Source organism: Lepisosteus oculatus, chromosome 24 (assembly GCF_040954835.1).
Source record: "Lepisosteus oculatus isolate fLepOcu1 chromosome 24, fLepOcu1.hap2, whole genome shotgun sequence".
NCBI lineage: Eukaryota > Metazoa > Chordata > Actinopteri > Semionotiformes > Lepisosteidae > Lepisosteus > Lepisosteus oculatus.
Genome location: NC_090719.1, coordinates 1940517 through 1965064, shown reverse-complemented (window position 1 = coordinate 1965064; position 24548 = coordinate 1940517). Strand labels below are relative to the sequence as shown.

Genomic DNA, 24548 nt, shown 5'->3' with positions numbered 1-24548 from the left:
TTGCGCCCGCTGGGTGGCTTGGGGATGAGGGTACCGGAAGGAATTCACCTTCACAGGCCGGTGCTCTGACATACTTTAGCCCGTTACACACAGAACTCCGAAAAAGTCATTTTATTTGATGTCTCGTTACAAAACGCGCTGCCTTGGCGATCATATATCATTTCAAAAACAGTGTAGATCTGTACATTATTGCTGTGTGGGTCAAACTTGCATTAGCGGAATGGCATGTGGGGGTGCATCTTCAAAACCGCCTCTCCCAGACGATCGGTTCAAGTACTGGGGCACCTCTACAGCTTTGGCTTGGCATCCGCCCTGTTGACGTGCATTTAAATTCGTAGACCAGTTGGGCCGCAGAGCGTCTCGGCCGGGACACTGGGATACGATTTGGTTACTATATTACGATAATCTCCTAGAAAAGCTTTTCCCCTCGTCTCTTTAGCCCCATCTATTAGGATCACAGAGAGAGAAGAAACATTTTCCAGGACCATGTGGCAGAGTGCTGGCCGATTCCACCCCATCCCTTTCTGAATTGGCTTGATTAGTGAACAGCAGAGGGAGTTTATGCCTCAGATTGGGGGGGGGGGACATCTACCAACCAGAGAGCCTGGACAACCAGGCCCTTGGGTTACAGATAGTTTTTGATCACTAGATCCTGCCAGTCCAGTTTGTGTCTGGGAGGGAGACTGGACTTCTCAGTAACCCCTAGACATTTAAACAGCTGCTCAAAGATTAGCTCATGGCCAACATCCCACATCCCATCCCCCTGAAAGCGTTTTAAAGGCTTGCATCATTTATATATTGCACTTAATACATTTGATCACATTTTCTTAGAATAAATACATTGGGAGTTTTACTGATGGGGGGAATCTGAAAGGCACATAGTTCCAACCCAGAAGTTACAGTAAGGCTTTAAACTGAAAGGTTGCAGGTTTGAATCCCAAAAAAAGTGCTTCTGCAGGAACATCCAGATGTAAAAGTAGGTACAAAGGTGAGATGCGTTTGATAAAAGCATGAGCTAAACTCTTGTGTAACCAGGACTGAACCAGCTCATTGCCGTCTTTAAAACTGTTCATGTCAATTTGTCTTGCAAATGAGGCACGGGCTCACTTTTAAAAAAAACCCTGTTAAACCGTAACCATTTATACCGTACAACCAGGAAGATGAGCCTTAAAACGTTTCATCCCGCTCCAAGCAGAAGGATAACAACCGTGTTTTGATGTATAACCGGGTGCTGCAAGGGGCCAACAGAATAGGTTAGTCCAAACTGGTCCGTTTCAGCGTCTGCTTCTCAAAAGGTTGGGCCTCCTGCAGTGACCCCGGCTCTGTGGTTGCGCACCGTTCTTGTCCGGCTCTTGCCTCAACACGCAGGGTAGAAGACAGACAGACCTGTGGTCAGCAGAGGGCGGGACAGCGGCGAGTCATCGCCCTTGAGAGGGGAATTACAGCTCTGCTCATGTCTCGTCTGGCATGACTCACGGAGCGCAGGCACCTGCAGGGGAAGGTGCTTGCAGACGCTTGGACCTGGAATATTCGGCAGGGAAACAGATCTGCACTTCTGGAGCTGGAGCAGCTCTTTGCTGTGCAGGGTTAGGTACAGTAGTTTGGTGCACCCGTTTACAATTGGAGCACAGAGTCTTTAAAAGGGGGGCGGGGGCGGTCCAGATACGCCGATGCACGTACGCAAATCTTGTTTGGTCTGGTTGAGATCGGCACGGGTCGCTGTGCAGAACTGTTCAAAAACGGGCCCATCGGGCTTGAGGCGCTGCACAAGACGCACCCAGAGTCCCTGACAGAAAAGCACAAAGCTTGGTGCCAGCGGCTCTGCAGGCCATCAGTGCCGAAAAAATCGCACACCCTCGCAGAGGAGCGTGAAAGTAACCGAAGCAGAGCCCTGTTCAGCCGAGACCGCTTGAAAATGCCGACTTCCAGCCAGCCTGGAGGGCTTTCAGCAGAAGACTTTGCTCGCGTGAGGGGAGAGGGGGCGTCTCTCGTCCTCTCCTGCTTCAGGGCCGGCGCAGGAAGGGAAAGGCCAGGAAGTACCCGAGCCCAGAGCCGACGATGACGCCCAGGAAGATCCAGACGTTGTAGGACATCACGCACAGCATCAGCATGTAACCGAGGGTCACCTGGACAACGTGGACGGCTGCCTGCACCACATACAGCAGAATCCACCTGCCGGACACACAAGACACGCCCCTCGTCAGGGATTGCTGCCATGCCATTGGCTTGTCTTTCCCACCTGAAACCACACCCACCCTCACTAGTTACCACCATCCTATTGGACAGCCCCACCCAAAACCACACCCATTTTAAGGATTTGTAATACCTTATTGGACAATTCTGTTCAAAGACCACACCCTTGGCTCCTCATAATTCTTATGTGGTGGTCCGGCACAAAACTGCCACGTTACACGAGGTTAAGAGTTTGGCACGTTGGGGCCAGTACCTGTTCCTGGAGCCTTCTGGGGTAGTGGGAGGCAGCGAGCTCTCCGAGGCCGTCCTCGTCAGGGTGGCCTGACTGCCCTGGTGCTCGGCGGGGGGTGGGGGGCGGGACCTCTCGCTGAGCCAAATCTTCCCCACCTTCAGCAGCTCGTAGAACACCGTGAGCAGCAGAACCACGAAGACGGACAGGACCATTCCTGCAGGCGCACATAACACAGCGGCCCCCCCCAGACCCAGAATTACTTAAAGGCAAGCAAAGAATTCATCAGCTAATTCGTGCCCCCCCCATGCGGACTCACACCCTCTTGCGAGCTCGATTCGCTTAAGAGCTCCATAGAAGAAACGTGACAGGAGGCGGAGATGAAGATTAACACGAAAAAACACGAGTAGTCACACGAGTTGCACAGGTGCAAAACACATTTCGGCCCCCCCCCTCCCCTGCCGTTTCCTCCCAGCGATCCCAGCTGGGTCACAGCGCAGCGAGTAACGGGTTCGAGCCGCTTCTCCAACCCCCGCAGACCCCAGCCGGCCAGCCCGTGGGAACCCCCTCTCTCGCTTTAGTGCGGAACCACAACTATCGGTGATCACGCCCCGCCGTTGTGCAAGGGCCCCCGCCGCTGACTCGGCCCAGCCTCCGCCTTCTTGATAAGGGGGCAGGGGGGGTTCTCGTAGTCCTCCAGCCACAAGCCCCGGGCTCTCCGGGGGGGGGGCGGGTAGTTAAGATCTGAGATCTGTGTCTCAGCAGAGTGAGGGGGAAGTCAAGTCCAAACTGTGCCGTGATGCTGCAATAAGGCCTCTTCATGTGACCTCCGTCCTACTTAAACAGATGCGTGATGCTTCTCATGACCAGCCTCGCCCCTTAATTAAGAGCAATATTTCCCCTCTTCCTACTTCCTACTAAGATCACTTCATTAGCCCTATACAATTTCTCACATTAGGCATGTGTCTCTTCGCAGACCCCAGCTTGCTCTCCATGAGACACACAGACAGGGAGAGAAGCTGGGGGTCAGAGCGCAGGGTCAGCTGTTTATACAGCGCCCCTGGAGCAGCTGGGGTGAAGGGCCTTGCTCAGGGGCCCAACAGAGTAGGATTCCTCTGCCAGGCCGCGGGATTTGAACCGGCAACCTTCCAGCGACAGGCGCAGATCCTGAGCCACAGGGCCACCACTCCGCCCCATGGGTCTCCTTTCAGAAGCAATGTTGTCTTCTGGCCCCCCCTGCACGCACGCACGCACGCACACACACACACACACACACACACAACACAACACAACACAACACAACACAACACAACACAACACAACACAACACAACACAACACAACACAACACAACACAACACAACACAACACAACACACCACACCACACCACACCACACCACACCACACCACACCACACCACACACACACACACACACACACAAACACCTTCCTACTTGCTTCACGAGACCCTGACCCAAGCAGCGGGTCGCTGAAACCGCTCTCGGTGAGCTCCGCGCCTACCTGCCGGGCCGTGCACGTCCCAGAAATCAAAAAGCAGCGCGACACTGCTGGAGTCTTCGAAGTGCATCTGGAAAACAGAAGGCGGACAGCGGGGAACGTGAACCGAGAGCCGGCGCAGGGCGGCGGTCGGTCGCGAGGGCGGGGCCCGCACGAAAGAGCTCACTTAGACTCCCGTGAGACAGACCAGCGCGGCCGTGGGGACCTAAGAAACAGCAAGCGAGACGAACTGACCCCTGGGCCCGGTCCTTGAAAGGAGCCAGGTATGGGCTTGAACACTTCCACTGCCTCTGGGAAAAGATCTGCCAGTCGTTTCTCCCCCGAACGGCAGCCCGGCCTCCCCTCACTGGCCACTTCATTTTGCTTCTCGAGCGGCGCTGCTCCGATGTGCAGCAGATAGCGCTCAGGCATGACTAGAGCAAAGACACTTCCCCCTGGGCCGCAGAGATAAGGGCCAGTGGCCGAGGTATTTCCTGCGATGTGTGAACGCCGGACCCCCTCCTCCCCAGCGCAGGGCTTCTCACTTAGGCTTCGGGGTGCACTAATCTGCAAGCCTTTGTCGTCGTTTGAAACCCACAATCCCCCTGGGCGCGCTGCGGAGAGCTAATGGCCTGCCTTGCTCGATCACGGAGAGCCCGGTGTTTGTCAAAGGGGCAGGGGTGTCTGGCTGTCGCCTTTCCAAGCAGCGGGGGGGGCTGTCTGCCGGAGAATTCAACTAGCCCCTCCTAGAAAACCAACAGCACAGAGACCTTTGCTCCAGACAGAATCGCCTCGCCGAGTTTGCTGACTGCTTTCCCTCGAGGTGCTAGGTGAATGGGCTGCTCCTCTCAAGCCCATACAGGTGAACTAGCTGGTGTTTTGTTCCACTCTCTCCTCGCATTAAGATTTGCCGGGCCTGGAAAAATTAACTCTGTGCCCTCTGCCCCTACTTTATATTAAACTACAAATGTGAACAAGCCATTGCACTGCAAAAACAGTTTTAGCCTTGATAGTTTGCTCCTTTTACTCCACAAAGGAAAGGTTTAATGCTTTTGTATTTGTGTGTGTGTGTGTGTATTTGCGTGTGTGATTGTGGCTTGCAAATCGCAACAGCAGGTTTTTCCAGCAGAATCTTTATAGCCCGGGGGATTCTGAGGGTGTCGGGACTAACTAACTCATCATGGCCTGAAAAGAGATGGGAAAAATAGTATAAACCAGTAGTTCACCAAAACAGTAGTGCCATTTGGAATATGTCTGCAACGACTGGAAATGAAGCAACGCACAGTGACCAAATATTATCCTTCCTCGACTTGTGCAGTCGTGCAATCCCTTCGTAAACACGTTTAAAAGCAAGTCAAACGCACCGTTGCACGGGGTGTGGTTTCAAAAGCTTCTTGAATAATACTTGTCAGTATTTAACGCGGCTCCCACGGCTGACGTTTTGAACTCTGCCTGGGGTCACCCTCGCGCCGTCAGCACTAACTTTCCCTCGGTGACCCCCCCAGTCGCAGGACACGGCTGTATACTCGCGGAAAATTCCCGCAGTGTGGCGAGGCGAGTGCTTGTTTGCGAAAAAAAAAAACCCGATAAGATAAAGTCGCCGTCTGTTTTCGCAGGAACCCACTGCGAGCCTCCCCACGACGACCTCGTTAAAAACACGTGCCCAGCCTTCTTCGGAAACGCACTGGATGTTTGAAAATGTTCCCTTTTCTTAGAAGTGAGTCCGACACAGGCTACGCCGCTACCTCGTCTGGCACTGGACGCCGACGAACACCACAATTCGCACAATACGCATTTCAGAAGGAAACAAACACACTCAAAAATGTGATTAGATTCAAAATCTATTCATATACCCTCCTCCAACTTCTACATTTTAAATGCAATAGCTTATTTAAGTTGTTTTCCGTGCGCTTCTGCTGCTGAGTCAATAGTTGTCCCATTCGAAGGCAGAGTTTTCCTGACGTTTAGCTACCTTCGATCGCCGTTTCTTCCTTCAAAACAATCATGGATCGATTCAGACAGACGACAGCTAACGATAGTTTACAAGACAGACCATGACAGAACTTGACAGAAATAAAGAACTCCGATCGAGAACTTACAGGCATCATCATCATCATCGTCATCGTCATGGAGAGATCGAAAGCGATATCACACGGACTCTTCCTCTGCCTTCCAAGGGATCAAACACGAGCAAGCCTAGACAAACCCTGCTTGCCGTTATTGCTCTGCGATCTGTGCGATCAGCTGCAAAGGCAGCGACTGTCACAGGTTGTCAACTTCCCTGTACCGTGCCTCCTAACTACAGTCACATGGCGAAAGGCACGCTGTTCGCAATCCTCTCTGGGAAATGTAGTTTTTCCTCTTTTCAATGTTTTCGCTACAAGCGTGATCTCGGCTTTTGTTTCGACAGACTGCTCCATATCTCATCCCGAGGTTCTCCTGTGGCGCTGTGTACCGGTGCCAGCATATATCTGTTTATGAGTTAGGCCCAAATAAGCATACGTCTGCAATACGTCATTCGTGGTGACACGGACTTGTGCACACGTCATTTTCCATTTTCAGCACTTGATTTACAGATCACTTATTTTGGTAGATCTAGATTTGGGGGGGCAGGTTTGCGGCCTTGTGGCAAGCGTTTTTAACAGGGTGGTGAGCGCGTTTCCCCCTGGTACCGTATATATTTACCCCTTGCAGTGGAAGCTCACTGCGGCTCTGTTGGTATTTTGCGCGGATGAGTCTGTTCCTCAGCCCGCCTGCTGTAATCCTGTTCAATACTGTGCGTCAGGACGCACGAACAGTGACACACGAGAGGCCCGTCGGGTGATTAGTAGGAGAACGAGAGGGGCCCACCCTTCCCCCCAGTTTAGCAAACTGGTTCAGCCTCCTTCTTCAGATTCTACCAGTCTTCTCCAAAACCTTCATCGCCCCTCAAGTCCCCCAGAACAGCTTCTGTTTCAGGTGTGGGACTGCAGAATCCCTTCCCGGCGGCTGCTGAGCAGTGAGGGTTAATTCCTCTCGGACGAGATACTGCGCCGCGAAGCGAGGGGAGCCGCGAATCCGGATTTGTGGAGGTTGTGTGCAGAAACTCGTCTACAGGGACTCCGGGTGGGGCTCTAGGAAGGTTTCCAAGCCCATTGCGGAGAGATTTCGGTCTTCGTGTTCTATACACGCATCGCTAAATCCGAGAGCGGGACAAGTCCCACTCACCTGGTGCTCCTGCTTCTCTCTGTTAATCTGGATTTCTTCTGCCTTTTTTTGTGTGCGTCTTTCTGTGTGTTAAACGTTTATTCTTCAATTGTGATTAAGCAGAGTAGAAGATTTCTCTTGATCCTCGGTCTCTCGCAAATTCACATTCCCTCCTTACATACACTTGAATTGAAATATGTACATCATCGTTTTTTTTAAAAAACTTTTACTGAAGAAAATAGAGTATTTTTACCTTTTCCTCCTCAAATTTGGCGACCGCCTAGTTCGCCTATACAGACGAGCCGGCCCTGGATCTTATCCAGCCTGGTTACTGGCGTCAGCATCAATTCTAGGAAAATAGTTCCATACTCCCACCACTCTCTGGGTAAAGACGTAGCTTCTGTTCTCGGAGAATACCGAGGTTTCCCCCAGATCCAGAAGACAGCCTTTCACCAGACCAACGATCAGCAGTACAGCTAGGGTCTCCTCCCTCCGCGTTCTCGTGTGGATTTCAACGCTAAGCGAATTCACAAGGTGGGAAGATTACAATCAGCGAAACTACAAGTCCCGACATGCACCGCGGGCCTCGGTGAAATCCCCGTATGCAGGAACCAGCTGGTTCTTTAAATCTGTCTGAAGGAGAGCAGTCGCCGCATTCCTGGTCTGGGGGACAGGCGGGGAGTTTGCGGGGTTCCTCGTTAGGACTTTATCACTACTGTGGGGACCCGAGCGAAGGATTAGGGGCTCGGTTCGGGGGGCGGGTTAAAATAATGCCCAGAGTGGTATTACGCTGAAGTGGGGGGGGTCTGTTTTTCCCCTGGTAGCCGGATCCTGTCCTTTGTTGTCGGGTTGTAAAGTTGCGAATGGAGTTGCGGCGGAGTTCGGGGCGCCCGCAGCCATACAGGGGGACCCCACTTGACGCGAGGGCTCGTGGCTGTGTGTGACGCAAGCAGCGGCTGTGCCTGAACAGCGGGCAGGACAGGAGACACCCAGCGTCACCGGACCGGACCGGACCGGACCCGAACCGCGTGTGCGCGCATCCGAGGTCATTGACAGCGCACTGTGCGCAGGTGTGCGCTCGCCTGGAAAACCTGGGGTCTGAAAGAAGGAGCATCTGAATGGAAACCTGAGTTTTCCCGGGACCGTGATCCCGTCCTGCCACCTGATCTCCGAACTGGACCGTGTTGGACTTCCAGGAAGTCGAAACCTAACAGCGTCCACGACGAGCCAGTGACAGCCGAATAGTGGAGTTTTTTTTTATATCTACATTTCGCTCTTCTATAGGAGATTTTGGTGTAACGCGTGAGTTCTTGTCCTACAAGGAAGCGGCGTACAGTCAAGTGCAAGAAGGTGCTCTGTGGAGTTTGTAACCAAGCCGAAGAAACCAGATATCTAACCCTCTGCAATAACTTCAGGGCTCAGTCAGATTTCCTTGAAAAGTGAACAATCGGAGATCTCAGTCAAGGGGACTTATTGGCAGGACGCGTGAGCAGGAGGCGGCGCGGCGGGTTTTGGGGTGTAAGTACACCCGAAATGGGAGTTAGCGGACCCCGGCGGACGGGCCTGCCTGGCGAGGCGCTGCTGTGCCTGGCCGCCGTGCTCTCGGTGTGCCGGCCGGAGGTGGGGGCCATGTCGAAGGAGGAAAAGGCGAGAGTCAGGTAAGCCCTGAAGTAAGGACGCGCGGTGTGACGTCAGGGACGCGGAGCGCCTCTAGCTACAGTATGGCGACACAGTGGGACGTCACTGACACGTCAACAGTTCATTCCAGGTGTCTTGCCTCGTGTTTTGAGTGTGTGTGTGTGTGCGCGGCCTTTGGCAAAAATCTGTATTTTAAAAAAAAAAGTGCAAGAAAGAATAATCGTTACCAACAGCCGGATTTTAACGAAACAATCCTCCAGATCTCTTTCTGTCAGACTTCAGCTGCAGTCATAGTTTTGCCCTGTGCTGTTTTTGGAGCCTGCCAGAAGTCTTGTGCTCAGCAGCTAAGCAGTTCAGCGATAAGCCGTTGACGCTGGTAGGGCTGTCTGAAAAAGTAAGCAGCCTGATTTGGCGGACGTTGACATTATATCTGGGCATGCGGGCAGGAAGGCATTTGCCAGCGGGTCTGATGGGCTGTGCAGTGCGCTGGGCACTGGAGCCCCCAGTGGGTTAAGTGCTGTGGTGAAGTAGCTCAGACAGAGCACAAGCCTACTTTCCAGCCCAGCAGGAGGCACTGTCCTGGGCTCCTCTGCATCCGTCCCACAGGCTAGAGGTCGCCCTGTGGTTTGGGGAGCGTTGGGTGGGTGGGGGTAGGGGGGGGTGCGTGTTTTCACTCTGCTGCTGTTGGGTCAGGGTGCTGGGTCACCTGCACCCGGGACATCTGCCCAGATCAACAAGAGGGGAGTGTTCAGCGGAGTTCTGGGCTCTTCTCTGTGTCTGAGCTCTCTCAGCAGCCTGGGGCAGAGCTGGTGTTCGAAGTCCCCGCTGAATCAAAACTCGGATCGCCATGAATGAGGCGACATCAAGCACCCTCGTCTCATAATCGACACAGCTTCCAAGTCGATCACGGCAAACCTGCCTTTCAGAAACCTGTCCGGATTTCAGAAACGTACGGTCTCCATGCTGGGGTGGAGCGTCCCTGTTACTGAGTATCGTGTGCGGACTTGACAAATGGCTGCAGTTAAGGGCCATTGTTCAATTAACCCAAAAAAATTCCTCTCTGGCTGAACGGCGGTAGATGATTTTCTGTAAATCCAGTGCCGTCGTTGGACGGGAAGAATATGATTTTCTTGTTCATTGTAAACATGACCACGGGCAGTCTCTGGAGAGGGAATGTCGGCGCAGCTGCAGGAGGGATTGCTTGGAAAACCAGGATAGGTTTGTTGTCCCTGGTGATCCAGTGTCGTGGTGGCAGTAAACCAGCCCGTTCCTGGGCAGGTGACCAGTCCCGGGGACTCGGTCCACAGGCTGGGGAAGTGGGACTGATTCAAGACCACAGTGTGGTCTCCAGCTCCAGCGGGGCGGCCCCCCCGAGGGTGAGGCAGTAACAGTCTCCTGGCTGGGCTTGTCCACGATTACTCACAATCTCCAACCTAGAGCGTCTCGGCCTGTCCAAGCCTGTCTTTGATGAGCGTCCCAGGAGGCCTCACTGCGGCGTCTCGCCTGCTGGGAGATATTTGAGTTCCAGCTCGTCTCCTTGCTGCTCTTCATCTCTCGCGCTGATCTGCCTCTTTGACCTCTTGCCTGTCTTCTCAGGCCGGATGACACCCCGCTGAGAGGAGCCTGTATAGTAGTGCTTCAGTTCAGTCCAGCGTATTGTCATGTGCACGAGTGCACTGAAATGCATATTTGCTCTCATGTTCCTTCATGTTGGTTTTCGATCTTCCTGACCTGCCTGATCTGTTTACCGATCCTGCCCACCCCTTCCACAAGTCAGTGCTCCTACATGTCTCCACACCCACCTGTCCACCTGCGTGCTGTCACCCCCCACCTTGGCAACAGGAGCTGTGGTCAGTTCTCCCGAGCCCTCTGACCCCCACACTTCAGTACAGGCCTGCTGTCTTCCTCAGCTGTGCGTGCAGGAGGATGCCCACCAGCTGCCCCCAACCTCTCGGGGCCTCAGTGCAGGTGGGGCACCTGTGAGCCCGTCCTGGAGTTGGCATTTGGTTCCCTGGCACGGGGTAGCGTGTTGCGTCTCTCTCTCCGCCCCCGGTCAGTCGGTCCGTTCCGCCTCGCGCTAATTAGTCATCTCTCCGGCAGCGTGCCCAGGCTTCGGAGCCGTGTCCCGGGATTTTACGTCGGCTTTGTCATTTCACATCGGTGGCACGAGTCCCTGGTTGTGCTCTCGGAAGCCAGCAGGAGACCGGTATTCCAGGTTTTATTTCAGCGTGGGTTTTGTGTGTGCTCTCCGCTGTCCGGGCGGATTAGGTAACGTTATGTTTCGGGGAAATGAGTCAATTTGTTTTCGACAAAGGGCATGCGAGCCCGGTTTCTTGTGCCGTGCGTCGGCGCTGCCGAAGCAGAGTGCAGCCCGCAGCCTGCAGCGACGATCTCGCCTGGAATTCACCACAACTCCCCTGCTCAGACAGCTCGCGCCCGTCCCTGCTGGCGCTGGTCGCTGTGCCAAGCTCCAAGCTCCAAGAGCTCGGTGCTCCCTGCTCCCTCTCAGGATCCTTTTTCACAGTCTCTAGCGTCCTGCTCGTGTGTGAAATAAAAAAAAACCCCGATGAACAGGAGGGAGAGGAGTGTTCGTCGTTCACGGCACGCATTCCACGCATATAGGTCAGCATCTCTGATCTGGAGGTGCTGTTTGAGGCATGGGGGAGTCACGAGGCTGATGTGCTGAAACTGTTTCAGCTCCACGGCTCTGCGTATTTCAGAGCCCTGGGCCTTCTAGAACGGGCCGTGTCTCCTCTCGGTGTTTTCTCCTAAACCAGCCTGGCGCAAGGTGCACCCAAAAGCCAAGCGCAGAGGGCTGAGCGTCCTGCAGCGCGAGGCGAAAGGCTTTGGAGCTGTGGTGCAGCACGGCGCCCAGCTGGCAGGGCCTCTGGGGCTCAAGAACACCTGTGGACCAGAGAATGCCAGCAGACCGCCACCCAGCCCCTATGGTAACCTGTAGCTAATCGATCCCCTGGGGCGCAGGCCTCCAGGGTTGAGTCTTTCCTGGAGAGCGAGTTTATTTTTCCTTTCGGAAGATGGCGCGCCAGCCCGCGGTTCTGACTGTGACAGGTGGGGGGTTCCACCAGCGGGGGGCAGCAGAGAGAACAGTCGGACCTTGGGCTTGCACCCCCTCCGTGATGGCGTTGCCCCTCAGATCTCAGTGCCCTGGGAGCTGCATGTGAAGTGATGATTTGCTCAGTCTGCCTGGAGATGCTACTCTAACTTCTGTAACATTATTACATTAGTCGTTACTCTCAATGAAAGCACATTTCCATATTGGAATAAAGCTTTTATACACGGGTGGAAATCCCACCTGAAGAGCTGGGATTTTAATGTTCTCTGCCTGGGGCTCCTAACCAGAGGCTCATTCAGAGAACAGACTGAAAGCTGGTTCCTGTTCTGTGTTGACCAAGACTGATGCGTCTCTCTCTTTAGGGAGCAGGTGGTGGAGATGTTTGACCATGCATATGGCAGCTATATGGTGAGTAGCCACAGGGCGGTTTCTCCTCCAGTTCAGCGCTGGCAAGTTACGCTCCTTTTAAATGTTTTCCAAAGAAATTGAATATACCCCATGCTGAATTCAGGCCAAATACAGAACATGGAATGCCTAACTGAAGCTCCTCCTGTCCCGGTTAGCTACTGCTGTTGAGTATAATTACAGTCTGAGGGAAGAAGGCGAGGGAGGTGCTTATGAAAGTAGGAAAGAAAATGTGACTTCCTGTTTCCTGTTTGGTGCTCAATTATACACACCCCTCGATCTGTTTCTCCTTCCGTGATTGGACGTGTCCGTTCCTGTGCCCTGTGCCGTCTCTCCCTCAGAAACACGCCTATCCCGCGGACGAGCTGATGCCCCTGAGCTGCAGGGGCAGGGTGCGAGGGATGGAGCCCAACCGCGGCGACATCGACGACGCGCTGGGCAAGTACGTGGCCGAGTCCGGATGCACAGTGGCTCGGGTCCGTTGCTGGTTTTGTGGCGTGCAAGCGGCTAAGGCAATCATGAGCTGAGTCCGGCGATTAAGATCCACATGGCCCTCCAGGAACTGGGGTAGGAACTGGAGCAGGCATAGGGGCAGGGGTAGGAACTGGGGCGGGGGCAGAAGCATTGGCAGCGGCAGGAACTGGGGTAGGGGTAGGGGTAGGGCAGAACCTGGAGAAGGGGTAGGAGCAGGCGCAGGGGGAGGGTCTGGGACAGGAACTGGATCAGGAAATGGGGCAGGAACTGGAGCTGGCATAGGGTCAGGGGAAGGAACTGGGGTAGGGGCAGGATCTCCAGCGCGCTTGTGAGCCAGGCAGGAGGTCAAGCCACAGTGATCGGAAGCAGCTTCCTGTTCTCTCCACAGGTTCTCTCTCACCCTCATTGACACCTTGGACACGCTGGTGGTGAGTCCTCCCATTCCTCAGCTCCGGGTTATTTCTCTCCTCGTTCCTGCTGTCGCCATGTGCTGTGCTACCAAAGGAGACAGAGAGCGTCTTGCATGTGAGATGTGTCTAAACTGATCTCATATCCGACTCAGTTATAGGGTAGTTCAGGTGGGGAGATGTGTTGGCATGCGTAGGCTGCAAAGGAACTCGTAAGAGGTTACTTCCCTGCTGAAAAGAGAAGAAAGAAAACGCAACGTTTCGGCTGTGGAGTCTTCTTCGGGTGCGAGGGCTTGACGGCTTTTTTCGCCCCCCCGTTCTTGCTCTGTCCCGCTCACCCAGGTGCTGAACAAGCTGGAGGAGTTCGAGGAGGGGGTGCGCCGGGCGATTCGGGACGTGAGGCTGGACAACGACGTGGTCGTGTCCGTCTTCGAGACCAACATCCGTGTGCTGGGGTACAGGCTCTGGGGGCGGGGCGTCCGCGTTTCGAGCAGCTCGGAAAAGAACGTTTTCAGCGTTTCGGTTGGCTTGTTTCCACTGGGCCTTGTTTTTTTTCCTTCATTGTGTCAGCACTTGTACCAAACTGTTCCATTTATTTACCGTAAGAAAGGTTACAGTTTGGCCTATTTGGGGGCAACTGGATTTTCCTGCAGACTGGGAATCTGCCACAATAACATGGCTGGACAGAAGTGCCGCCTGCATCTCGGTTGAAAAATTCCGTGGTGCAAAGCTTCCACTGGTGTGTGTTTCACTGTTGATGCAGTGAGATTTCAGGGCCGAGTTGAGATCTGGTGTTGGAGTTTGAGCCTGTAAAGCAGGTTGTTGGTAGTGGATGCCTCTGTTCCGAGTTGGTCCACAAGAGACCTCGGCCAACAACTCTTGTGACGTTCAGGGAGGGCCGGCGTCGGAACTGGGGACCCCTTTGTAAAAAGGGGTCCCCCCTTTTTGACCACGGGAATTCCTGGCCTTCAGTTTTTAACCTAAGTATTGGCAAGGGAAGTTATTTACTCCTGTGGTTTTCTTTACGACATGTCAGTTAAATCACACAGTAGCTTCAGTGTCGGACTGAAAATCTGCCGTTTCCCCCCCCCACCTTGCTGTTTCTGCAGTGGCCTGCTGGGGGCGCACGTGATGGCAGACATGCTGCGTCAGCGTGGGCAGCGAATGCTGTGGTACAGAGACGAGCTGCTGCACATGGCCAAGGAGCTGGGGAACCGCCTGCTGCCCGCCTTCAACACCACCAGCGGCCTGCCTTATCCACGGGTCAGGGGTCAAGGGTCAAGGGTCATGGGGCAGAAGTGCATGGGACTGCATGATTGTTTTTTTTTTTACTTTGTAGTGTCTTTGTACGACCTTGTCCTCAGCTTCGTCCTGCATCTCATGTATTCTACTCAATGAATGCGGTAGTCAGGGGCTTTACCAGTCTTTTTGAGTTAGATCAAATTTAAAAAATTCCTTAGTAAATTAAAACTAAAATTAATCTGAACAATCTGAATGCCAAATTTCTGCAGTTGCAGTTGCTGTTTGATCATCAATTCAAATGCCAGATGTTTAATGTGTTTTTTTAACTGGTTGTACTAGTTAAAGACCTAATTGCAGTCCGTTTTTGTTTCATAAAACTGTTTGCTAATGTGGTAAATATTTTTAAATTTGAACCTATTTCGGTTTATTAGCTGTCAGTGCTGCCATCTGGAGGCGATCTGTAGTATAGCAGCGCAGCAGTTGTATACAGGCTCAGGGGGCAGATGGCTGATGTCCCTGGGTTCCGTCTGTGTTCCAGGTCAACCTGCGCTACGGGGTCCTCAACCCCTTGTCCCGGACAGGCACTGAATCGGACACCTGCACTGCCTGCGCCGGCACCATGATCCTGGAGTTCGCTGCGCTCAGTCGTCTGCTGGGGGACTCTGTGTATGAGGTACCAGACTCGGGCGGGCAGTGAGTGTGTGTGTTGCGAGATGGGCTTCATGCCTGAGTGGTATCGTACTGAGAGATTGGCGTGCGTGCGTGCGTCAGTGACGCTGTGTTCACCTGTGGCGTTTCTCCGTGTCTGCCGCTGGGGAACAGGAGCACGCTCGCAGAGCTCTGGATGTGCTGTGGCAGAAGAGGCAGAGAGGAAGTGACCTCGTTGGCACCGTCATCAACATCCACAACGGCGACTGGGTCCGCAGGGGTGAGAGACTCGACGGGCCCCCCTCGATCGCTTGGCTCGCTCTTTTCCGGGGTTTGCGTTTCCGGTGTCTTCACTGAAGCACGAAACCAAGCCGCCGCGATCTGGGCCGGGCAGTGGGTGAGGAGGGTTTCGGCTCTCCTGCTAGGTCTTTGTGGCGTTTTCGGAATTTTCACGTGCAGAAATTCTCTTTCCGATGAGTTTTCCCTGTCTCTCCTCCCGTATGCCCCTCTCTCTTTCTCCTCTCCTCCTGTCTCTCTTTTCCCCGTTCCCCGCTCTCCCCCCTCTCCTCTCGCAGACAGCGGAGTGGGAGCCGGGATCGACTCGTACTACGAGTACCTGATGAAGGCGTATATCCTGTTGGGGGACGACGTCTACCTGGAGAGATTCAACACTGTGAGTGGGGAGGCGCCGTGTGCTGTGGGGACCAGGCCCCACTGCACGCACTGACGGCTGTTGTCTTTGACTTTTGTGAGTGGCGCAGTGGCGTGGAGGAGTGTGTACTGCTACTTCGGAGGCTGGAGAACCTGCTGTGTGGCGTTTGTGTGCTCTGAATGCCTTTGTGAGGGTTGCCTGCTAGCTTCCTCAGACTCGTTTAATCGGTGTCTCTAAATTGACCCCTGTGTGCTTGTGCGTGTCCTGCAATGTGTGACCACCCAGCTTCTGTCCACTGACTCGCACCATGAATGAGCAGCTTTCTGAGAACAGACGGAAGAATGGTTACGATTCCACTAGCTGATCACCTGAGAACGCTACTAGTTTAAATGAGCGCGGAAAAAGTTGTCTTCAGAATAACATTGTTCATTTAGGTCAGACCAATATTGTTGTCTCTTATTGCCTCAATACTGCATTGTTTTGTGTCAGTTCTTAATTACTTTCACTCCAAATGGGGCTCACAGTTTTAGACTTGGAGCGTTATCCTGCTGTAGGGCTGGGTGAAACAGCAGGTTCGCCCTGTAGCCTGGCTGCTGTGTGTGTGTCAGTCCTGGGGGGGGACAGTGACTGACTGCACCGCCCCCTGCTGGTGTCTGTCCGCTCCGCAGCACTACGCTGCCATCATGAAGTACATCAGCCAGCCGCCCCTGCTGCTCAGCGTCCACATGCACAACCCCACCATCAGCGTGCGCAGCTGGATGGACTCTCTGCTCGCCTTCTTCCCAGGATTGCAGGTACCCATTCCTGCTCAAGTCGCTTCAGACAGTGGTGTCTTCCAGCCTGCTTGGTTGTCAGTAATCCCTGACTCCAGATGCCAAAGCCGTGGAGCTTTGTCAAGTCTTGTCCTGTAATACAGCAACGAGCTGCGATAATAACGACCCATTTGTGCCGTGCAGGTGCTGAGAGGGGATCTGAAACCTGCCATTGAGACGCATGAAATGCTGTATCAGGTTACTAAGGAGCACAAGTTTCTACCCGAGGTATGTTCAGCTCAAAAGCACGCAGTTGTCAGCCGTTCTGCAGCATAATGTTAATGTATCATTCCCGCTCGAATCTCTGCTGAAACTCATGATTCAAGTGTTGTTCTAGAGATCTCCTCTCTTCCTTTCTTCTGCCCGGCCAGGCCTTCACCACAGAGTTCAGGGTCCACTGGGGGCAGCATCCTCTCAGGCCCGAGTTTGCAGAGAGCACGTACTTCCTGTACAAGGTAGGAACGAGAGGGTTGGGGGGGGAAGAGCACAGCCCCTGCAGGGTTTTCAGACGAGCCTCAGACTAATCGGTGTGCAGAAAGGCTGAAAGCCAGCTGAGAAAACGGGCGTGCGCTGAAGCTGTCGGAAACCGTACCCTTGGCAGGGAGTATTTTTCACACGCGAGACTAACCGAGAAACAGGTCAAAGGTCTGAGAAAGTAAACTGGTTAAACCGTATAGCACTGGGGGGTGTAGATCTCGGCTGGAATGAGACCCAGCGGACGCAGGGCTGCTCCAGGACCAGAGCTGGGGAGAGCCGGTGTCGAAAGAGCTGTGCTCTTGCTGCTCGGATGGGAGGGTGGTGGGAGGGTCAGAGGTCGGAGGTCGGGGCAGCAGGGAAAAGCTGACGGCTGTTCATCCTCGCAGGCGACGGGAGACCCGTACTACCTGAGGGTGGGGAAGTCCGTGGTGGAGAAGCTGAACGCTCACGCCCGCGTGCCCTGCGGGTTCGCTGCCGTCCAGGACGTGCGCACTGGAGCGCACGAGGACAGGTGCCGTGGGTCGCCCCCCGAAATCCACCCAGAATCAGGGCAGAGGGGAAAGTAGAGGAGTTTGTTGAATATGTCACGCGTACATTGGAATTCTTTATCGCGCTGATCTCTCGGGACATGCACAGTACAACAGAAAACACCACACAATGTAGACAGCCTGAACAAAAATATGTAGTAGCGAGACCAAAAAGCACATGGTAGACCATGCAAAAAGTGCATTGTGCAGATGTGTATTTAGGCACTGCAGTCAGCTGTTAAGGATGCGTACTGCAGTGGGATAGAAGCTGTTCTTGAGTCTAGTGGTCTGTGCTTTAATAGTTACTAAAAACCCCACAGTTTTGCATGTGTGTAAAGATGGCGGTCCTACAGGGATTCTGCCAGAAACTGTCCACAGAGCTGTGGGCCGAGATCAGGGCTGAACACGGTTGAATCGATTCCCAGCAGCAGTAGAAGAGCCAGGGCAGTGTCTCGAGGAACGAAGGTGGGAGCACAGATCCCCTTGTGTTAAGAAGGTCTCCCTGACCGTGTCCCGCCTGTTTGTGATCCCAGGATGGACTCCTTCTTCCTGGCGGAGATGTTCAAGTACCTGTACCTGCTGTTCTCCGAGAAGAGCGAGCTTCCGTTCGACATCGACGATTACGTCTTCACCACCGAGGCTCATCTCCTGCCCATCTCCCTGTCCACCTCGGAGGGCCCCTGCCAGGACAACCGCACTGTGAGTCCCCTGGTCCCCACTCCGGCCCCCCATCCCCGCAGTCACCAGCACCCTCATCGCCATCTGCACGTTGCGCCCCTTTTCTGTCAGTTTGAAAAAGCCAAGTGCGGAGCGTCAAGATGCTCGAAACGACATCGATTGCTCCTCTGCCTCCCTGGAAGAGATTGAGGTGCGGTGAGAGTTGGATTTCTGGTCTTCCGTGCGTGGTCAGCGCAAAACGACTGCAGGCCGGGCGTCTTTCTGCAGCGGGTAAGACCTGGAAGCGGACCGGCCCGCTGTGCAGCGGGAGAGAGATTCCCATCCCCGCCGCCGCTGTCCCATGAAAAGAAAGCTCTCCGCGGAGCTGGGCTCCAGTCGCGAGGCCAGCGGGGGTGAATTCGGCCCCCCCGCCCGGCCTGCCCCCCCCAGCGACGTCACCCTGTGTCGCGTTGTCTCCCGGCTGCAGGGCGTCTATGCCTCTGAGGAGGACCTGTTCTCTTACTCCTGCCCCAGCGCGCAGACGCTCTTCCCCAACAACCCCTCCTTCGCCAAGACCATCCGGGACGGCTCCAAATACCTCATGGGGACAGGAGGCGGCTACCAGCCCTCAGCAGGCAGGTGAGTCCAGCATCTGCATCTCGTACCATTGCTTTGGAATTAGGTCAGAAAGGGCATCGGTGCCGTCCCACAATGCCTATGGTTATAGGATGACGATGATGAATACGAGTGTAGCGAGGCTTGAAGGGCAGTTCAAGCAGGTCAATGTGGTGCCACGCTGGAGTGATTGTTATAGGAGACCACACCAGCTTTTGTGCCCAACTGGGTCCAGAAAAGGTGGAATTGCTCACACGGTGCTTCAAGAGAGGCCCTCAAACCCCCCCCCTCCTGTAGTGGGGACAATTCACGCTAGAGGATTTCTCATCAATGTCTTTTTTTGAATTCTGAAAAGCCTGCTCACCTTGCCGACTTGGCCCCCCCCCTCGGGCCTGGCCCGTACAGATCCGCCTCGCGTCTCGGCTCACAGCACGCGTGCCCTCTCTCTCTCTCAGAGGCATCGAGCTGCCCCTGCACGACAACGGCATGGAGCCCATGGAGTTTCTGAAGAGCATGGGCATCTCCCTGACGCCGCTGAGCGACGGCAGCATTGGGGTCACCAGCACGGGGGCGCAGCTGGTAAGTGCAGACCTTGTACGTGTGGGCACTGACCCCCCCCATCGCGACTGTACCCCAGCTGAGCCAGCGGCTTAACACAGTTAACACAGTCGGCTGTGGACCCAGACTTTCTAACAGGATGACTGGGCTCTTTAAACATTTCATTAAAACCTTGACGTGTTTCTAAAATGTGAACCTCAAAAAAACTGCTGTCAAATATTTCCTGCAGGACAGTTTCAGGAAACAATTAGGGCTTTTTCACGGAAGAGACGTTGAATAGGGTTCGGATATTCACGTTCGATGTCCCAGCTCCTTGATCTATGTGGCTCGGGACAGGATGGGGCTTCTTGAGCTGTCTTTCAGTCCCGCCAGGAACACTGTGGCCCCCCTGCATTGAGACCAGAATGTGAACTGTTTTCCAAATTTTTTTCCCCCTGTTTTCAAGCTGCTAAGAAGCACGTAAGGTAGATCTAAAATCTGCTATTCCTAAGCTCGGGTCCAACTGGGGGTCCAGTTAAGTCATCAAGAGCTGAGCTGGGGAAAAAAAAGAGCTTGAGACGCTGGAGTCTTGAGCAGCTGGATCGCCCAGCCGGCTAGTTGTGCCAGCAGCTCTGTTTTGGAGTGGGGGGAGGGAGGTCGGGCTCTGGAGCCACCCAGCTCTTCTGTTTGCCTCCCCCAGTCTTTGGGCCAACAGTCCAGCGTGTCGCGCTCTCTCTCTCTCTCTCTCTCCAGGACGCCTCCTCGCAGAAAGGGGTGTACAGGGTGAAACTGATCGCCGAGGTCACCCAGGCTCCGGAGGAGGAAGAGGTCCTGCCCCTGGCCGTGCAGCTCATCTCCCCTCCCTTCCTGGGCCGGACCGTGCTGACCGCCGGCCCGGCCAAGTTCGGGATGGACCTCACCAAGACCGAGCACGGGGTGAGCGCATGCCTCCTCCGAAAGGCACTATATAAAAGTTTGTCCTACGTGCTGTGGCCTCTCACCTTGTGACTCTCACTGCTGACTCACACTTTTGCCTGCTGGGTCTCAGCGCTGCCTTTCACTCTGGGGCCTCCCTGGGCTGATGGCATGCTTGGAGCAGGCTTGATTCAGGCACTGTACTAATGTCATTATTTTCCACAGGACTATTAAGAGACATATAGGTCTGTAGCACTCCTGTAGGCCGGGACTGGATTTATCCAGACGTGTTAAAAGACTTCTGCCAGAGTTTTTCTACGATCTGCTCTAATATAAAGTAACTTGCAGTCAGTGAGCTGTAAAAACCATTGAAGTGCAGTAAACTAGATGTTGTGGTAGGAACGGAAAGGATGAATTAATCGCAGGGGTCAAGTCCTGTTTTTTAAACCAGTTCCTAATTCCTAATTCCCCCCCCCTCCGCCTCTCCCCCGCAGGTGAAGGGCAGCATCGCGAAGAGCGCCCCCTACACGGCGTGCGGCGCCATCGAGAACCCCGCGGAGCTGAGGGGGCGGATCGCGCTGGCGCTGCGCGGGGACTGCATGTTCGCCGCCAAGGCCCGCCGACTGCAGGACGCCGGCGCCATCGGGGTCATCTTCATCGGTAAGGGCCGGCCGGCCGCTCGCCCACGACGCCGAGACAAAGGACTGAGAGGTGCCGGAGAGCAGCCATAGTGCCCTGCTGGCAGCCCTCTGGAGCTCAGCAGTGTGAGCCTGGTCAGTACCTGGATGGAGACCTCCTGGGAAAGCTAGGGCCGCTGCTGGAAGAGGTGTTAGTGGGGCCAGCAGGGGGCGCTCACCCTGCGGTCCATGTGGGTCCTAATGCCCCAGTGTAGTGACGGGGACACTAGACTGTAAAAAGGCGCCATCCTTCGGATGAGACTTAAAACCGAGGTCCTGACTCTCTGTGGTCATTCAAAATCCCAGGGTGTTTCTCGAGAAGAGTAGGGGTGTTACCCCGGCGTCCTGGCACAATTCCCCCCTGGTCTTTACCAGTCATGGCCTCCTAATAACCCCCATCTCTGGTGGAGGTGAGATCTAATTATGTGTAAAGCGCTTTGAGTGGAGTGTCCAGAAAAGTGCTACATAAGTGTAAGGAATTATTATTACTATTAATACCTGCTTTTCCTGTGCAAGAAGTGTGTCTGTATAAATTGATGGTGAAAGGACACGTATCTCTTCAGCACAACAAGGCCCACGCTGTCGTGCGAATATATGTGTGTGTGTGATGGGTGAGCGGCCGTTCTGATCGGGGGCGCCCCGCTGTGGGTGTGTGTGTGTGCCCCTTGCGCAGACCACCGGGAGGGCAGCAGCAGCGAGGACACGCCCCTCTTTCAGATGGTGGGCGACGGGGGCGGGACCGACGACATCACCGTGCCCCTGGTCTTCCTGTTCAGCCGCGAGGGGGCGGGGCTGCTGGCCGCGCTGGAGGAGCACCGCAACGTGGACGTCCTGCTGCTGCCGCGGGACAGGCAGCTGGGGCAGGGTAAGGGGGCAGGAGGGGTACAGACCGCTCTCGCACCAGCAGAGCTCCTAGGACATGGCACGCGTCAGCCCAGCCTCGCGGGTGATGGCACAGTGTAGTCGTTGAGATTACTGTTAAAAATAGAGGCTTCCAGCTGCCCCCCCTTGATAGCGAATTCATTCCAGGGGCAAACGTGCCCGCAGAGGAGAAACAGGAAGTGCTGACGTGAGCCGCTTCCAGCGCCCCCTCTGGCGGCTCGACTCACTCGGTCCTGTGTTTCCCCCAGAGCCCGGCAAGGCCGAGAGGCTGAAGGGGGTGAACATCAAGATCCGCCTGGCGGAGGAGGGCGAGGCGCGGGAGGCCGGACCCCCGGGGGGGGGCGCGGCGAAGAGCGCCACCATCGAGCTGCTGCTGGAGCCCGAGGGGGGCCCCGCCCGGGGCTCCCGCCCCCCTGCGGGCCAGGGGCCGCCCGCCGAGGGGCCTTCCCCCGATCCCTGCAGCCCTGGCGGCGCCCCTGAGGGCACCGAGCGACGGGGTCCCCCGCGGGACATAGGGGGACCCCAGGAACCCGACCCCTGATGCGGGGGGGACACTGCCAAGCAAGGCTGGGGCTGCGCGGCCTCTGGGGATGAGGGTTCAGTGCCCCCGAATCGGACTGGGCGCTGGGGGGAGCAGGGCACGGGCGACACACTGTGGGTCCGGCTCTTTAAGAAACACTTGGGTTTTTATTTTAAAGTGACGGTGATCCAGATGGCTAAGAGGCTCCCCCTGTTCCTTTCCTGAAGGTCTGAAGATTAGCGTTCTTTCTTCCTGCGGTTATTCGGTAGGCTATGCATAGGCAGTGTGTGTTTGAAAAAACCCCACACACGCACAAGGTGTGAGGAGGGGTGTTTGCACAAGCACGGAGCCCGTCCGCTCCTGTGCCATTGCTTTCCCTGGTGGAGGAGCACTCTTCATGTGCTGCGGCGTTCATGACGTGGGCCGTCTCTTTGTCAAGAACGTGCCCCCGCGCGATAAGAAAGGGATTGCAGGAGACGCAGCTGGCGTGAAGAAACGGCGGAGAGAACAAGTCGCTGGGCCCGTTTCCTGCCGTGGCGGAGGAGCCTGGTGCTGGGAGGGGCCGCTGGCCGGCCGGCCAAGGTGTGTGACCAGTCTGTCCCTGAGGAACCAGTGACGCCGCCGTCTGAAACGACGACAGAGGGAGGAGGGGTGTGGGTGTTCGCCACCCCGGTGTTGATCTGTCACAGAGGAAGAACAGTCCAGGGAATGACTTGTGTCCGCAAGGAGCGCGCAGGTCGTCTCTCCCCTCTGTGGGCGCGGCTCTTCGCTCTGGCCAGTTCCTAAGCGCTCAGTCCCCTCTGCGTCCACCGCTGTGACTTCCTCTCCTTCCCCTGAGCAGCTCTTGGGCAGGGATGGGGGGGGCTGTTGTTTACCGAATGTCGCTGGCCCGTGGGGGGCGGGGCGGGAGCCTACAGCCGGGCTGCTGGCTGGGATTCGGCTTCCCTCTGAAGACGCACGAAGTCTTGCCATAAAACAAACAAACCAGGTGTTATTCACCGCTGCTCTTTCCCAGAGTCACGAGATCGGGGGTGGTTCTAGCCTTGGGAAGAAAATCTGGACGTTCCCGGACTCGTTTTGGGGCGGTAGGGGTTGCCACGGCGAAGGCCTGGGCCTTCAACTGAGGCATTTAAACAAATCTGGAAAAAGGGTCTTGGGGCTCCAGACTGGGACTGGGGCTGGATTATTGGAGATCTGGATTAAGAACCAGAAACAATTCCACCGGCAAGCACCTCATGCACTCTGGGTGTGTGTGTTCATTTTTATACTCCAGACCCACCCAGCAGATAGGGTTTTACAGCCCCAGTTGTGCGTTGGTGTGTCTTCGCTGGGCTTGTTTTAGGTAAAGAAGGAGCCATCTTCAAGTCCTGGGAGCGTGATTGATCATGGGCAGACATCTTCTTTCCCTCGGTCTGGGTCCGAGCCTTCCCCTGCCTGCTTTGTGTGTGTAGCTCTTAAATGGGCTTTTGTTTTCCCCAACCTTCACTTGAAAATGAGAGAGAAGATGTGATGGGGACAAAGGAGCACTTTGTCTGGGAGGGGGAAACACGTTGAAGAGTCTTCCTCAGTCCACGGTCAGTGTACAACCTGCTATGGTTGCTTTTAATGGAGATGTTCGATTGAAGCGTTCAAAATACTGGCCTTGGGTGGATCGCAGTTGGTGCTGCTGGTTTTCATTCCAGCTGAGTTACTCAATTTGACACTGTTTAATTGGAATATTTTAAAGTTTTTTTTTCTGCTCCGACGTGAGGGGGGTTTATGGTACTTCTGAAATACGATAGTTAAAAGGCAATCACCAACATGTTTAAGACCGGAAGGGAGCCGAGCAATTCTGATGTCTTTATGAGTCCCGTGCTTTATAACCGAGCGCTCAGCTGAAAGAAAAACTAGCAGCAGGCATGCAACTCACCCGGACCAAGACTGATGGACCCCGAGCTATACAAGACCATTCTTTCCCCGTCTGTCGCTTAGTGTTCATCCATGACTTGAAACGTTAGTTTTTTAGATGTTACAGCCAAAGGCGGTGGATGGAGATGACTTGATTATTAACCATTTTCTGTATATTTCTGCAATATTTATTACTTTATGATTAATTCTGTATTGAAAGGAGCAGATCTGAAGTGCCAGACTGATATTCCTTTTGAGGTCCATGTCCTGTACTAGTATGATTTTCGCTGCTGTACGGTTATAATAATTGTTCTCAAGGGAAAAGGGGGCAGGTGACCTAGTTAATAAACACGAATGACTATTGAAACCGACTCACTGTTAATGTCTTCTTACTTAAC

General features: G+C 54.7%; 2 protein-coding genes across 6 annotated transcripts; one reads left to right on the top strand and one right to left on the bottom strand.

Annotated features, from left to right (window-relative positions):
• Window positions 1–96: 96 nt before the first annotated feature.
• On the bottom strand, window positions 97–8291 carry slc31a2 (solute carrier family 31 member 2). Of its 4 annotated transcripts, none has more exons than XM_015366638.2 (5): window positions 6019–6514; window positions 4175–5104; window positions 3944–4010; window positions 2447–2639; window positions 97–2172 (listed from the first exon to the last, which is right to left on the bottom strand). In XM_015366638.2, the coding sequence occupies exons 2-5, from the start codon at window positions 4349–4351 to the stop codon at window positions 2004–2006; spliced, it is 606 nt and encodes a 201-aa protein (XP_015222124.2). In that variant the 5' UTR covers window positions 4352–5104; window positions 6019–6514; the 3' UTR covers window positions 97–2003. The 4 variants fall into 4 exon arrangements, with proteins under 4 accessions (XP_015222124.2, XP_069039633.1, XP_015222125.2 ...); XM_069183532.1 differs by having other exon boundaries at window positions 4175–4665; XM_015366639.2 differs by lacking the exons at window positions 4175–5104; window positions 6019–6514 and adding an exon at window positions 7359–8291.
• Window positions 6584–24521, top strand: LOC102691841 (ER degradation-enhancing alpha-mannosidase-like protein 3). Of its 2 annotated transcripts, none has more exons than XM_069183528.1 (20): window positions 6584–6990; window positions 12179–12224; window positions 12563–12663; window positions 13084–13123; window positions 13445–13557; window positions 14212–14365; window positions 14883–15017; window positions 15167–15272; window positions 15568–15665; window positions 16313–16438; window positions 16601–16684; window positions 16828–16911; window positions 17320–17444; window positions 17994–18159; window positions 18605–18756; window positions 19188–19311; window positions 20023–20205; window positions 20679–20844; window positions 21535–21726; window positions 21992–24521. In XM_069183528.1, exons 2-20 carry the CDS (start codon window positions 12195–12197, stop codon window positions 22282–22284), a joined length of 2472 nt encoding a protein of 823 aa, XP_069039629.1. In that variant the 5' UTR covers window positions 6584–6990; window positions 12179–12194; the 3' UTR covers window positions 22285–24521. The 2 variants fall into 2 exon arrangements, with proteins under 2 accessions (XP_069039629.1, XP_069039628.1); XM_069183527.1 differs by lacking the exon at window positions 6584–6990 and adding an exon at window positions 8601–8763.
• The last annotated feature ends 27 nt before the right edge of the window (window positions 24522–24548 follow it).

Bases quoted from the DNA above. Each gene is read 5' to 3' on its own strand.
- slc31a2 (XM_015366638.2), bottom strand. From the start codon at position 4,351: ATGCCTGAGCGCTATCTGCTGCACATCGGAGCAGCGCCGCTCGAGAAG. The intron at 2,640-3,943 runs GTAGGCGCGGAG...GTGCGCCTGCAG, and splicing joins GGACGTGCACGGCCCGGCAG to GAATGGTCCTGTCCGTCTTC. The intron at 2,173-2,446 runs GTACTGGCCCCA...TGTGTCCGGCAG, and splicing joins CCAGAAGGCTCCAGGAACAG to GTGGATTCTGCTGTATGTGG.
- LOC102691841 (XM_069183527.1), top strand. From the start codon at position 8,639: ATGGGAGTTAGCGGACCCCGGCGGACGGGCCTGCCTGGCGAGGCGCTG. The intron at 16,685-16,827 runs GTATGTTCAGCT...CTGCCCGGCCAG, and splicing joins AGCACAAGTTTCTACCCGAG to GCCTTCACCACAGAGTTCAG. The intron at 20,206-20,678 runs GTGAGCGCATGC...TCTCCCCCGCAG, and splicing joins TCACCAAGACCGAGCACGGG to GTGAAGGGCAGCATCGCGAA.